Source organism: Rhinolophus hipposideros (assembly GCF_964194185.1).
Source record: "Rhinolophus hipposideros genome assembly, chromosome: 3".
Classification (NCBI taxonomy): Eukaryota; Metazoa; Chordata; class Mammalia; order Chiroptera; family Rhinolophidae; genus Rhinolophus; species Rhinolophus hipposideros.
In genome coordinates this window covers 46,944,765-46,958,055 of record NC_138049.1, presented here as the reverse complement: position 1 = coordinate 46,958,055, position 13,291 = coordinate 46,944,765, and the positions used below count along the sequence as shown (strand labels likewise).

General features: G+C 35.8%; 1 protein-coding gene across 3 annotated transcripts in view; it reads right to left on the bottom strand.

The window, feature by feature from the left end:
* Nucleotides 1-883: 883 nt before the first annotated feature.
* Nucleotides 884-13,291, bottom strand: part of SESN1 (sestrin 1) — a 103,144-nt gene continuing 90,736 nt past the window's right edge. For all 3 annotated transcript variants that reach the window (XM_081044593.1, XM_081044595.1, XM_081044594.1), the window contains exons 4-10: nucleotides 12,609-12,791; nucleotides 10,625-10,867; nucleotides 7,439-7,586; nucleotides 6,300-6,412; nucleotides 4,117-4,307; nucleotides 2,686-2,830; nucleotides 884-2,063 (exon numbers count right to left, since the gene is read on the bottom strand). In XM_081044593.1, the coding sequence (XP_080900719.1) occupies nucleotides 1,977-2,063; nucleotides 2,686-2,830; nucleotides 4,117-4,307; nucleotides 6,300-6,412; nucleotides 7,439-7,586; nucleotides 10,625-10,867; nucleotides 12,609-12,791 (1,110 nt within the window). In that variant the 3' untranslated portion in view covers nucleotides 884-1,976. The remainder of the gene's footprint in view (nucleotides 2,064-2,685; nucleotides 2,831-4,116; nucleotides 4,308-6,299; nucleotides 6,413-7,438; nucleotides 7,587-10,624; nucleotides 10,868-12,608; nucleotides 12,792-13,291) is intronic.

The following is a 13,291-nucleotide window of genomic DNA, read 5'->3' as shown; positions in this document are numbered from 1 at the left end:
ACTAAGATAATACATCCAGTTGACCTTATTTTGTGATCATCCTACTACTGATTACAATCTCTATTAAAAATTTTGTATTTTCAAGACAAAGCAGAAGCAGAATGAGTAAAAATTTAACTATATCCAGTGCAGCCTTACTTGTTGGGTTCACCTGTGTGATGACACAGAAGCAGGCAAGAAGTGGGCAAAGGCATGATGCAAATTCAGTGGGTAGGACCAATATATATATATATATGTGTGTGTGTATATATATGTGTATATATATATAAAAATACTGTAAGCTAACTAGAAATAGACATACATGTCTTTAAATATAAAATATATTGAAGATAATCGATTTCTAGGTAGTGATTGTCTTATCTTCTCCATAGGGTATATATCCTTGGAGCAGGTACCAACCACCTCTATTCAAAATTGTGCCTCCCCACTCCTGTCCCCATCCCCACATTATACATTTGCAGGCAATAGATTGAGCTCAATAAGTGTTTTGATGAGTAACGAGTTATTACAACAGCTTTGGTTAGATTTAGAGCTATTTCTAGGTTATTTTTTGTTATATCATCACTCCCTAATAATCCTTGTTTCTAATAATTCTTAATAATTCTATTTGAACTCTAAAACAACCTCAGTTCCAAAGGGAAAGGCATGGGACCATACTAGTCATTTGAAAGATAAAAACAGTCCTACCTAAGTTCCTAAAGGCCCATTCTTCTTCGTATCCTTCAAAATAACTTTGAGAGTTTGCCATTTAATAGCAGTCTTGCATCTGATTACAGCACTATTTAAATGTGAATATACTTGGTTATTGGAAGTAAACAGGAACTCAGAACTGTTATTGGTTGTGAAGTCATGACTTTTTAAGAGAGTCAGACAGCAAATAAAATTGGAGAAAAGTTATTCTTTATTGAAAAATACCAATAATACTGACAGACTTCAAAAGCAATTCACGCTTCCAGAATACAAAGTACTTAACACATTTTTCAAACCTGTTTGCATTTCAAAGTTAGCATTTTTGTAAATCGAATTTGATAACCTGACAAAACATTTTCCAGCTTTATTATTTAAGGAGCTGCACAATCTTTAAAGTGGGGACAATGAGTCGGACGGGCACAGAAGTACCCAGGATTGTGCAGCAGTCGACAGCAACATTTCCCACAATTCTGGTGCCGGAAACAAAAATACTGCACAAGATAGCTGCCCTCCAGTGTCAGAGTATCTTGGGAAACAGCGTATCAAGAGATAGCCAGCTTTCTTACAATTTACATACTTTCATTCAAGATTGCTTTTTGAAGAATATCTTCAAGAATGGCACTGTAATTCAATGTCATCCAATAACTCTGAATTTAAAAAACAACAACTATAATGCAAATGAACTGTTACCATCAAAATGGTCTTTACTGAGCTGTGAGTAATAATTCTATGCTTTTTTTAGATGCAACAAAATTAACACATAGGCAAGTTTAATTTGAAACCACACAAATTACGTATAGAGGCTCAGATAGTAGCAGTGTTCACTTTTATTTACTAATAGTTTAACTGGAACAGCCACTCTATTTTTTCCACCAGCAGGAATAGCAGCACCAAGATCTAATATTCTTTATGTATAAAAGCTTATGTCATTATCCAAGTCCCATTCTTTGCATGCTCCAATTCTTGTTATCTTATTTAACATAAAAGCAACAGGATTTGGAGAGTTACTATTTGCTGTATTGAAACAGTTATACAGCATCTTGTACTGTCAAAAAGCAAAATACTGTGAACGGCAACCCTTCTTCACAGCTCTACACTTGAAGCTGCCAAAGCATTCACTGCTCGTGCCAGCAGTGGTATTTCCACAGTAAAATAGCAGAAACTAAAGGAATCATGGCACAAAGGGTTTCTGAATTCTTTTATCTACCATTGGTCCTGGGGCTCAGTACTTCCCTCTGTAGACTACATCTGCTGATCATTTCATCATCTTGAATGGAGGAAAGGCATCAGGTCATATAGCGGGTAATGGCTCTCAGAGCATAAAGGAGTTCTGCTTGCATCCTAGCTTCTATAAGAAGCAGATTAACGTGAACCTGAATGTAAAACACAACATCATTTAAAGTAGGGTTATAAGCATTCACAGTTTTTCAGTGCATCTAATAAACACTGAAACTCAAGTACATTTACTGTGTGCCACTGAATAACTTAAGATGTCTTGGGTTTATGAATACAATATCAATTTATCAAAACAAAAGCTATCTCATATTCTTTTTGTTTGATGTTTTGAGCTTATATGTATGTTTCATCACATCTCTTCTTGGAGGTTTGTTATATTACAGAAAATCTTGACAGTGCTTTATTAAAACACAAACTTCACCCTGCCAAATCATCCTTCAATTATTTCTATAAAGATGAATCAAAGACTAGACCAGACATTTCCACCAAAAACAATTTAAAAGAGCTCTTGTAAAACGTCTTCTTTATCCTAAGTGGTGACACATGCCAGCCCTTCTGAAAGTGAGCCAAACCACCTGTCCTCCCTGTCTTCTTTTACTCTAGCACCGTGATGAGGTTCTCTCCCAAGGTACCTGAGATGTCTGTGCTGGAATGTTCTCTGGATTGGTGGGATGATGGGAAGGTTTGAGAGCCATTAGGTGAAGAAGAACAAGAATCACTGCTAAGTTACAGAGTAAACAAGCCACAATAGGTGCATACCTTCTCAGAGTGCTTGAACTGCCTCCAGAAGCTATCATACATTCTTTTGGTAACCTTTTCAGGAGTGCAAACAACAGTTTTGATATAAACTTTAAAGCTACGATCCAATAGCTGGTTAATTTCACCATAGTCATAGTCATCATATCTGTTAAAAATCAAAGTGAGAATTTTATTTTCAGTGTGTACTCTGTTTTCTTCTTACGAAAGTATACACATCATTAGTAAATGCTGTATTCTTTTTCCCTCTTTGTGTAGGTGGCTGTCACCCCAAATAACAGCTTTACAATGTTGAAATGGGGGTGGATGAGTGAGTATAAAGGGATAAGAAAGAGAGAAGTTAGAGAGATGAACAGAAAAACAAAAAAAGCAACAGTATATATCTACAACTATGAAAAAGCAACTACACTGAGGAAAAAATTCTAGAGGTGATGAATATTGCTAAAATTAATCAAACTATATATATATATATGATATGTAACGTGTAATCCACTTGTGCAAATGAGAATAATTAGAACTAGTTTTCTCATGTTTCGAGGAGTTTCCTGGGGTCAGATGAGGACAAAAAGGGGGGTGGGGAGGAGCTGTCTCAGAGGAAAGGGTGGTCTATAGATGGCCTCACAATGTCTACACTTAGGAGACGCTGCTCGGAGTTAAGCAGAGAAGGTCAAAGGCACCAGTGTCTGGCTGTCCCCACTGGGTGATGGTTTCTAGAACACCCAAGGACTGAAGTCCTCTATTCCGTTTTTAGTGGAAAAGAGAGAAAGCTCTTGCAAAGCCAGTCCATTCAGGAGGCTACAGTCAATAGCCTGGCCACTGATAAAATAAGCAGCAAGAGACAGCCTGACTTTCTGCAAAAACAATCAGAAAGTACTGCTGCGTGGAATTTGTGTGCATATGTGAGAAGGTGGTGTATCATGATTTCCTATATCACGTAATAATGTGGCTGAATACCTAACAATCAAGACATGAAAAGTTTGCATTTTAATGAAGTATCACAGGAGTAGGGAGTAGCTTCAGAAGACGCCTGAGAAGAGCCAGAGGTACTGTAAGGGTACTAGGTTCCAAGAAGGTAGAAGTGTAGGTGTGTCAGGAGACAGAAGATGACACAGAGAAAAGATACAGAGAAAAGATACCAAAGATGTCTGGTGACAAACCTGATGTCTTTTCCTCTAGGACAAGCTTGTCTGCCCTCCCTCCCCACCCCTGGAGGCATCCTGTCCATGTCCCCAACTCTCCCTCTTGCCTAGTTAGGAAAGAGAAGACAAACCGAGCTGTAATAAACCGGGTCTCTGAAGCATAAGCATAAAAATAAGCTACTGGAGAGAGGAAAGTTTTGAGTTTATGTGTCTGCGTGCATATGTGTTCCAAGTACCCAAATAATTTAGCCCAATGGAAAAATATCTCCATATAAACATAAGAAAAGAGACTAACCTTATTCCAAACATGCACTGAATATAGTTCCAGATCGCCCGTCTGAGCATTGAGGTATCAACATCTTTGTGCATTGCCATTGTATTATAAGTCAGATTGTAAGCAATGTGAAATTTTTCATCAATCAACTGTCCCACATCTGGATAAAGGCGATTTACCAAAGAATAACCATGGTCTTCCCAGCAATAGTCCTAAATACAAAGACCAGAACAAATGTGAATTAAAATGCGGCCGAATATAGTTTTACATCTACCACTCTGCAGTGTGGTGAGATTACTAATGGCAGTTGGAATCACTGCCTAAGACACATCCCTAGCGACCAGCTTCACCTGCACTCTAGTCTGATGCTTCCAATTTCTATACTGCAACATGCAAAAGGTTATGTTTTATAACTCACTGAGTTTAGTACCCAATGGAATCTTTTACACATAGACCACCCATTTTCAGCTTTCTCTCACTGTCTCCTTACTCATACTCCAGAGGCGACCATCTCGGGAATTCTCTCTCCTTCATTGCACTCATTCAAATAGTCCTCAGGTTTTTTCCCCAAAAATCTTTCCCAGATTTAATAATCTCCTTCCTTTTTTTCCACTTCAGACAAAACTTAGTTAAGTCCCACTTCTATGTTGCTCCCATATTTATTGTCTTAAAACACTTGTTTGGTATTATGTCATTACTCTGGTCAAAACCTACAAACCTGACCAATTTTAAACTAATTTCCCACTAGTCAGAAGTAGGAATCCTTTGTTTAAAGCTCTCAGCAGCCCAGTCATTTTCTTTACGATCCCTTCCCTCACATTATCCCTTAATCTAACTCAGCTATAGTCTCCTCCACTTACAATGCCCATGCGTTTGGACCATTCAGATCTCTCAATTCCTAACCTCCCTCCATAAAATTTCCAGCCCACACGATTTCTTCAATTCTATTATATTTCATGAAGAATTTCGCTATCAAGCAGAAATATTCTATAACTCTTCCTCGTGTCTATTTTTTGTCCCCTTAAATAATATTTTAGTTCCTTGAGCAAAGAAAGAAAATCTTACAGTTCTCAAATATTTTCATAATTCTGGTAAAATCGTTATTACTTAACACTGGCCCCTTAAAATAATTGGAAAAGTTGGGAATATCAACTCATTTGAATTAAATATTTACTCTCTAAGTAGTTATACAAAAGGTATTTTAAAAACACATTGAAACTGCTGTATGTTTCTACTGAGGGACTGGAAGCAGTCTCAGCGTTTATTCTGGTACTATGGGATACTGCTACTGTTACTCCTGAGATATGCTTGCAAAGCAGTTAGCACAGTGCCTCCTACTAACCAAACACAGAGGAGGAGCCTGGTATCCAGGGGGCCACCAGGTCCCTCAGGGCCCATGGACTCAACAGACCCTGAAGTGTACTGGGGAAATTTTACTGCGTATTTCAAAGTGAAGGATTTGGGAGCTAAAGAAACTGGGTCTACCAGCAATAATCCTATTCCCTATATCATGAACTTCATATATTCCAAGAAATAGATGTTAAGTAATTTTGGAATAACATTTATTTATGTGAATCCTACCAAGGTTTAAATTTGAAACCCTCAAAAATTCTCATTGCTTCAAATAACATTTAGTTCATTTTTTAAAGGAAATTAGGATACTGTAATTGTTATGCCTATTTACTGTGGCATCAGTGTTTAAGCACGTCTTTTACATCTGATTTTCTCATCCTCTTTCCCACCATCCACACGTTTGAGATGCTGAGGACATTTCTCGTGTCATTCAGGCCCGGCGCTTTCAGGGCAGAAATCGCCTCATTTTAACACTGGGGCTCAGAAGGAGATGGGGAGAAAAACCAATGCTGTAAATGCTCGCTACGTTCAAATGCAACTATTATTTATTGTTTAGTTATATTAGAACATTAAGTGAGTTTTTATGTACCATCTGGGAACCTAAGCATTATTGTAGTTTTGTTTTATGAGTGTATGTAAGTTTGAATTCTGAGGAACTGATTTATGAATTTGAACATTACAATAAATACTCCTTTAACAATACAATAAATATACCTAAGGGAACTGCCTGTACACAGAAAAGTTACTTTTCTGCAGTATTTTAGAGTACTCAAATGTACATGGCTCTTTCTTATTTTAAATCAGACTGAGATATTTCAAACCAATCATGTACATACAAGTTGCAATTTTACCTGGACTCGAAATGTTGGTACTTGTATCCCATGTCTAGAGAAATCCTTATAGCCATAACTAGTATCCTCAAAGTGACGAGATACATCTCTTGCTGGTGTAACTTCTTCATCATCTGAAATAATGAAAAAAAAAAAAAAGCCACTGAAAACTTTTCAAAAACAGGATGCTAGTTAAAATTCATTTGACCTATAACAAGTAAAAGTAGTAGGATAATCCTTCCTCTGACACTGAGTAACCAATATCAACTAAAATAAAGTCTTAAAATGATAAAGAGAAATAGCTTATTTACCAGTAAATGGAATATAATAAAAGTAGATTCTCTGTTATAAAAAAAAGTAATCTCATGGTTGAATTTTTATGCTTTGCATTCAGACCCTCTCTTCCTCTATCTCCACTCCAATTTATAGATAATAGATTCCACTTAAAAGTATGTATTCAAAGTATGAACACCCTTTTGAATAATTTTCATGCTGATAAATTAGGTGTGCTCTAAACTTTAGCACTTGGACTATTTTTGTTGAATATTGTCACACAAACAGCGCAAAGGTTCCTAAATGGTGAAGGAAAGAAAGGTGTGTATGTGTCATCATTTTTACAATGTTTCCCACTCTGTTCTAAATAAACCTTTTTGGATTATCTTCACATTTAGGAATTGATGAGATTATAGGTTCGAGTAAAAACAAAAACTTTTCCTCAAGGAAAAAGAAGCTAACATCCAACTTTCACTAACAGGCCTACCTTGTTGTATTGCATTTTGCTTTATTGCACTTTACAGATGTTGTGGGTTTTTTACAAACTGAGGGCAAGACTCTACCAGCAAAAAGATTATGACTTGCTTTACTGCAATACTTGCTTTTTTTGTGGAGAACTGAACCTACTATATCTCTGAGGTATGCCTGTATACAAATTAGAGTTTTCCAAATGTCCTTTCTCTCAGCCTAGCACTATTTTCACTATAACTTCCTTTTCTAGGTTGTCTACATTATTTATGAGCAGAATACCTATGCAATAGCCTCTCTAAAAGGAAAAACATATTCGGACTAATGTCTAAAAACTTTTAAAATTTTCTAAATAAAAAAGTTGGGCTCCTCTTTTAAAGCAATAGAAATTTTATCAGCTATATAATGGTTGCTTTTACCTGAAAAGAAGACAAACATGCTTTCTCTTTTTTCTATTTCAAAACGTGAAGCCATCTCTTCCTGACTGGCCTCTTCTTCATCTCGACATTCCTGTAATTGCCTCATCTTTTCCATGAGGGCTTCAACCTCAAAGAAAGAATCACTTACCTGAAGAGAAAATACAATTCATGTTACATATGTTAGAGGAAGAAACTTTTGAATTTTCTTTTAAGTTTACAAGAATTTGGAGCTTAACAGAATATAGGAAAAACAAATCTTACAATTTTTATATACAAGAATGAATCAAAAACCTGTTTTGGCCTATTACACACAGATATGCAGATTTGAAAAAAACAAGAGAAAAATTATTTTAAGAACAGATTCTCATATTTTTTCCTTAGAAAGTAAGTAATAATGTCATTACTATTAATCCTACTTTTTAAAAATTAAAATTTAATACTGCTACTTGTCAATTTAAAACAGAACTGAATATTTAAAAGTTAACTTCTACTTGCTCAAACAAATAAGATACACGAAGTGGTTTTGCATCAGCTGTGTACATTGGACATATTGTCAACATATATCTATCTTTACATTATAGTAATTGGCTTTATCTTTCCAATTTGCCAATTAAGAATGGAACATGTCTGTACAGGGCTGCAATTGTCCACCTGACCTCTGCAAATGGGGCTGTCACTTGCTGGGATCACTACAGCAGTGGCACATATAGTGACAGGCCTGACACATGAGCACTGGCCATGTGGTCTTGAGCTAGTCAAACAATTTATACTTCCCTGCCCTGCTGCGTCCTTACCATGAAAGCCGGATCAAATCTGTGAGATTTATAGCTTATAAAATAGATATAGTAAGAAATCTTAATACTTCAAATCTCAATATTCAAATACCAAACCAGTGTTTTTGCTTTATAAATTTCTTTTGCTAGAAATATTCTTCCCCCTACCCTTCCACTCTCTTTCTGGCTTACAGCCATTGGTTCTTCAGACGTCACATTACATGCTTCTCCGGACCCACAACCCAGCCACCCTAATTCTTCTCAGTCAGCACTCTGCTCTTTCCTTCAGAGCACCAATCATAGTTTGTAACTGTTATCACAGTTACACTTTGTAATTGTTTGTAATTGATACTGTTTAATACCTGCCTCCCTAAGACCAAACCTTCAAATAGAAGTGCAAAGGACCGGTCTCATTTATCAGTAGCTATTCAGAACCTAGCATAGCACCTGGCACATAGGAGATATTTATGAACTATTTGTTGCAGAATGACTGTCAGGATTCTGTATTAAGAGAAAAATAGTCTATACTACTTATACTTTATACTTTCGTATGATCCTAGCAGTTACTTCAAAATACCCTGTACTTTCTCTCATAATTTCATAATGGAAAGTGTTTCTATGATACATTGATGATTCTTCTGAAGCATATATCTCCACAGTTATTCCTGAAACAGGGTCAGTAGCTAAACAAAAATAAAACAAGGCTGAAAAGGATTACGTGTTGCTTAAAAGAATGACCCAATGTGGTTTTTTTTTAAATCAAGGTCTGTCACCTTACATTATCCCTCATTATGTTAATTTATTTTGTTTACCCATTTTCCTCTAAAACTGTCCAAAGTATTCACAGAAGAGACAATTCTTGATAGATTACACTGAAATAAAAAGGAAAGGAAACAAAGTGCATATCTTTTGCTCCTTGAACAATCTGTTAAAGTTGTGAGTAGTGTAAAAAGAAAGTTAAGGCATTTCATTTTAATATTAAAATGTGAATTTTGTATGAGGAAATTATTTTTTACTTTTTTTTTTTTTACTATTTGTAATTGAAGAACTGAGTCAAATATTTGATAAGTACCTGAAGGGAATAAGCTATATCAAACTCACTGTCAGGTGCCATCAGTGTGCGCTGTAAACCTAAAAGTAGCCAACTCAACAGCTGAAAATAGCTTATCTACTAGAGAAAAATTTTCTATTAATTCACTATTATCTTATTTGACAGAGGGATAACTAAAAACAATAAATACTTTTTCTTTAGCCTTGTACTAAATCAAAGACAGGGAAGGGCAATAATACAAGCATCAAGCAACTCATATTCTCTCCCCTAGACCATCTCATAACTTCTAAGCTTTGATAAATAATCAATGGCCATAAGTAGGCCTATAACATGAATCCAAGTAGCTCAAAAAAGGGTGAAATTGATGGTCTTGGGCCTTGTCAGCCCAGCATGGTGCTGAGCTCACCATAGGTAAATGCTACCTCTTGTTATCACCTGATAAATACCAAGGGCTGTGGTAGGCCTTTTACCTCTTTAGAGACATTTCATTTAAGCCTCACAATAACCTTGTGTTTGATCTTCATTTCAACATGAAAGAACAGAGGCCCAGAGAGTTAGATAACTTGCCCAGTCAAATATATGAGTTAAAGGCATTCCACCTGTCCAAATCTGTTTCAAAGGAATAATACAACCGAGAAAATCTGCAAAGTGTTCAGAAGGCTGTGATGCTGTTTCTGTGATTTCTCTTTGGAAACATAAAATAAACCCTTGTTCTTTCAAGTGTACAGCAAAAGAATGCAGAGGGAATTTTGACTCATCGAATACAGGATCTAAAATTTGCTTATAGAAAATTCAACTTGTTCCAATCTGAGAAAATATAAAAGTGAGAGAAGAGAAAGAACAGAGGTGAAATCATTTTAATATTATTTACATTTGCTTTTATATCTGTAAGAAGTTAAACATGAAAAAGAATTTTAAAAGGAGAAATTTCCAGATCGAGGCTCATTAAATCTTCTGAAAAATGAACAATTAAGAAGCCAGCCTGTTTCTTCTGTGCAAAAGGGAAGAAGAACATGTGATGGGCATTAGGAAGTCACCACCACCACTTAGTGCGATAGTCAGCTTCCCTCCACTCGGTGCAGTCGCCAAATACCAGCCGGCTCTGATGGGGCACATGCTGGTGGCTCCTGATCCGATAACCTCCTAGAGGGTCTTATAACTTTGTATGTCCCTTAGCACTAGACTAGTGCTGGGCATTTGGAGGCCGTCAATAAATACTTGCTGAATGAACAGATCTAGGGACCTACTATTGCTCTGGACTTAACAGTGTGGATTTCCTAAGAAGCCAAATGAAAACATAATGTAACAGCAATTACTGTGATTAGTTTTATGACAGTCCTGTCACAAATAATAGACACTTACCGGCACATTTCCTGCGGAGTTGACCTGCATTTCATCCACACTGTGGTTGCCATTCGTAATGTCACAGATGCAGTAGTTACTGACAGAAGGAGGCCTGAAGGTGTGGCCACCATCACAGTGAATTTCTGGACTGATTCCACAGCCAAATGTGAACGAGGCAAGAGAATGATAGTGTGTGAGTAGAACAACTGCGTGTACCAGTTCTGCAAGGGACCAACTGTGCTCTTCAGCTTTTAAAAGTCCCTTAGGAAAAAAAAATGAGAACATTGGTATAGTGGGGTATGGTAGTGAAAGTTTATCTTGGTATTCAATCTTTTGAAAAACAGGATTGGTCATTATATAGAACCTTGTGTAAAATTACAATTTGAGACATGTAGAACCCAGAATTTGCTAATTTTTATCAACATGTATCCACAAATAGAGTTTAACATAATCTGATAATGACATACTCATTATTTTGATTTTCTGAAATCCTGATTTAAAAATAGAATGCATTTTGCATTAAAAGCAGTTGCCGTACTTCAGATACTGGATTATGAACGGATTAACTATCTTGTTAGTTCAAAGTTTCAAACCAAATGTAATTTATGTTTAAAGTGGAAGATACTATATAAAATACGCCTGTGTTTTTCTTTATTATCAGGCTTCCTCAGGGAATTTTCAAGATATTTATTTGATCTTGACTGAATATTCCTATATCAAATTATATTTATTTTAAAAATTATGTCATTACGCCCAAGGTAAAGTCTACAGTTCTTCAGTCTTACAATCTGTGTCCCTTCTTCATTATTTTATACTCTTATGTCATTTTTCATTACTAGACAACATAATAGACATTGCGTTAATCGTATTCAAAATTTGTATCTGCTTGATAAGATGCTTCAATCATGTAACAGTATCTAAAATGTTCTTTAAAATAGACAAGACCAAAAATATGTATTGTCAAGGATTTCTACTGCATGGTAGATACTTTTAGGGAATGATAATCTACTTTTACTCTATTATATTTAGTAATAAATAGAACCAGAAGGAACTAGTTTAGATGGTATTCTTAACAGATATACTACCAGATACCAATTCACACCTATCAGAATGGCTGAAATCCAAAACACCAAATGCTGGCAAGGATGTGGAGTAATAGGAAAGTTCATTAGCTGCTGGTGGGCATGCAAACTGGTGCGGCCACTTTGGAGACAGTTTCTTAGAAAGCTGAATATAGACCTACCATACTATCCAGCAAACACACTCCCATCTATTTACCCAACTGAGTTGAAAACTTCTGTCCACCAAAAGCCTGCACAGGGAATGTTTGTAGCAGCTTTATTCTTAATTGCCCCAAAAATGGAATTAACCAAGAAAAACAAATGGTGGTATATCCATTGGACTATTGGACTGTTTTTCAGCAATAAAAATAAATGAGCTAACAAGCCATGAAAGGCCCTGGAAGAACCTTAAATACATACTGGTAAGTAAAAGAAGCCAATCTGAAAAGGCTATACATACTGTATGATTCCAACTACATGACATTCTGGAAAAGGCACAACTACAGAGACAGTAAAAAGATCCGTAGTTGTAGGAGTTTAGGAGTAAGAGGAGAGAGATGAACAGGGTAACACAGGGGGAGCACGGGATTTTTAGAGCAGTGAAACTATTCTGTATGATACAGGACATTATGCATTTGTCAAAACCCACAAAACTATACAACACAATGAGTTGACCTTAATAAAAACTATAGACATTAGTTAATAGCAATATATCAATCCTGATTCATCAATTGCAGAAAATACACTATACTAATAATGCTAGATGTTAATAATAGGAGAACCTGGGCGTTTATGTGAGGGGGTACAGGAGGTTGGGGCGTAGAATACGGGAACTCTGTACTTGCTGTGCCATTTTTCTGTAAACCTAAAACTACTCTAAAAGAAGTACATTAAAAAAATTTTTTTAAATGACCCCCAAGATATATTATTTCCCTACTTACCTCAATGTGTTCTTTGGTAATAAGCCAAGGTCTATGGGCTAACACTTTGTTCAGTTCTCCTAAATTTTGTAGTTTCCGCGGAGCATTCTCTAAACCATTAAGCCACTTGGGGTCCCCACCAACATGAAGGAAATCATTTACATGGAGGTTCACTAAGTAGGAGCACTGATGTCTTGCTGCCGCCTTAAAAGAAAACAAAAAGATTATTCTAACTATAAATATTAAAATCTTGAACAACTACAAATCCTTTTTCCTTACAATGTGCAAAACATCTACTACTTAAGTTTTTGATTAGTGCGTTTTCAAATTTTCCTAAACTATAGAAATGAAATTTTCATATAAACAGTTTAAAAATTCATACACTGCAGAAAGCACCTCAGAAATATTCTAAGACAGAAATATTCTAAGAACAAACAACATACCTGATAAAAGTATTTGAACATTAGCAATTTTATTTATATACCAACTTTCAGAACTCAGATTAAAAAGAAATTTTAATTAAGGTGCCAACCATAAAAGAATGGAATATTAGTTACAAATCGAACAGGAGTAGCACCACTTAAGTCAATGTGAACTATTTATAATAGTGAAGTAGACCTTGTGTTCTACTTTATTCTCTTATTTCATAGAAAATGGTTCTCAACAGTTTGTAAATACATGTTTCTTTTTCTGCTATACTTGAG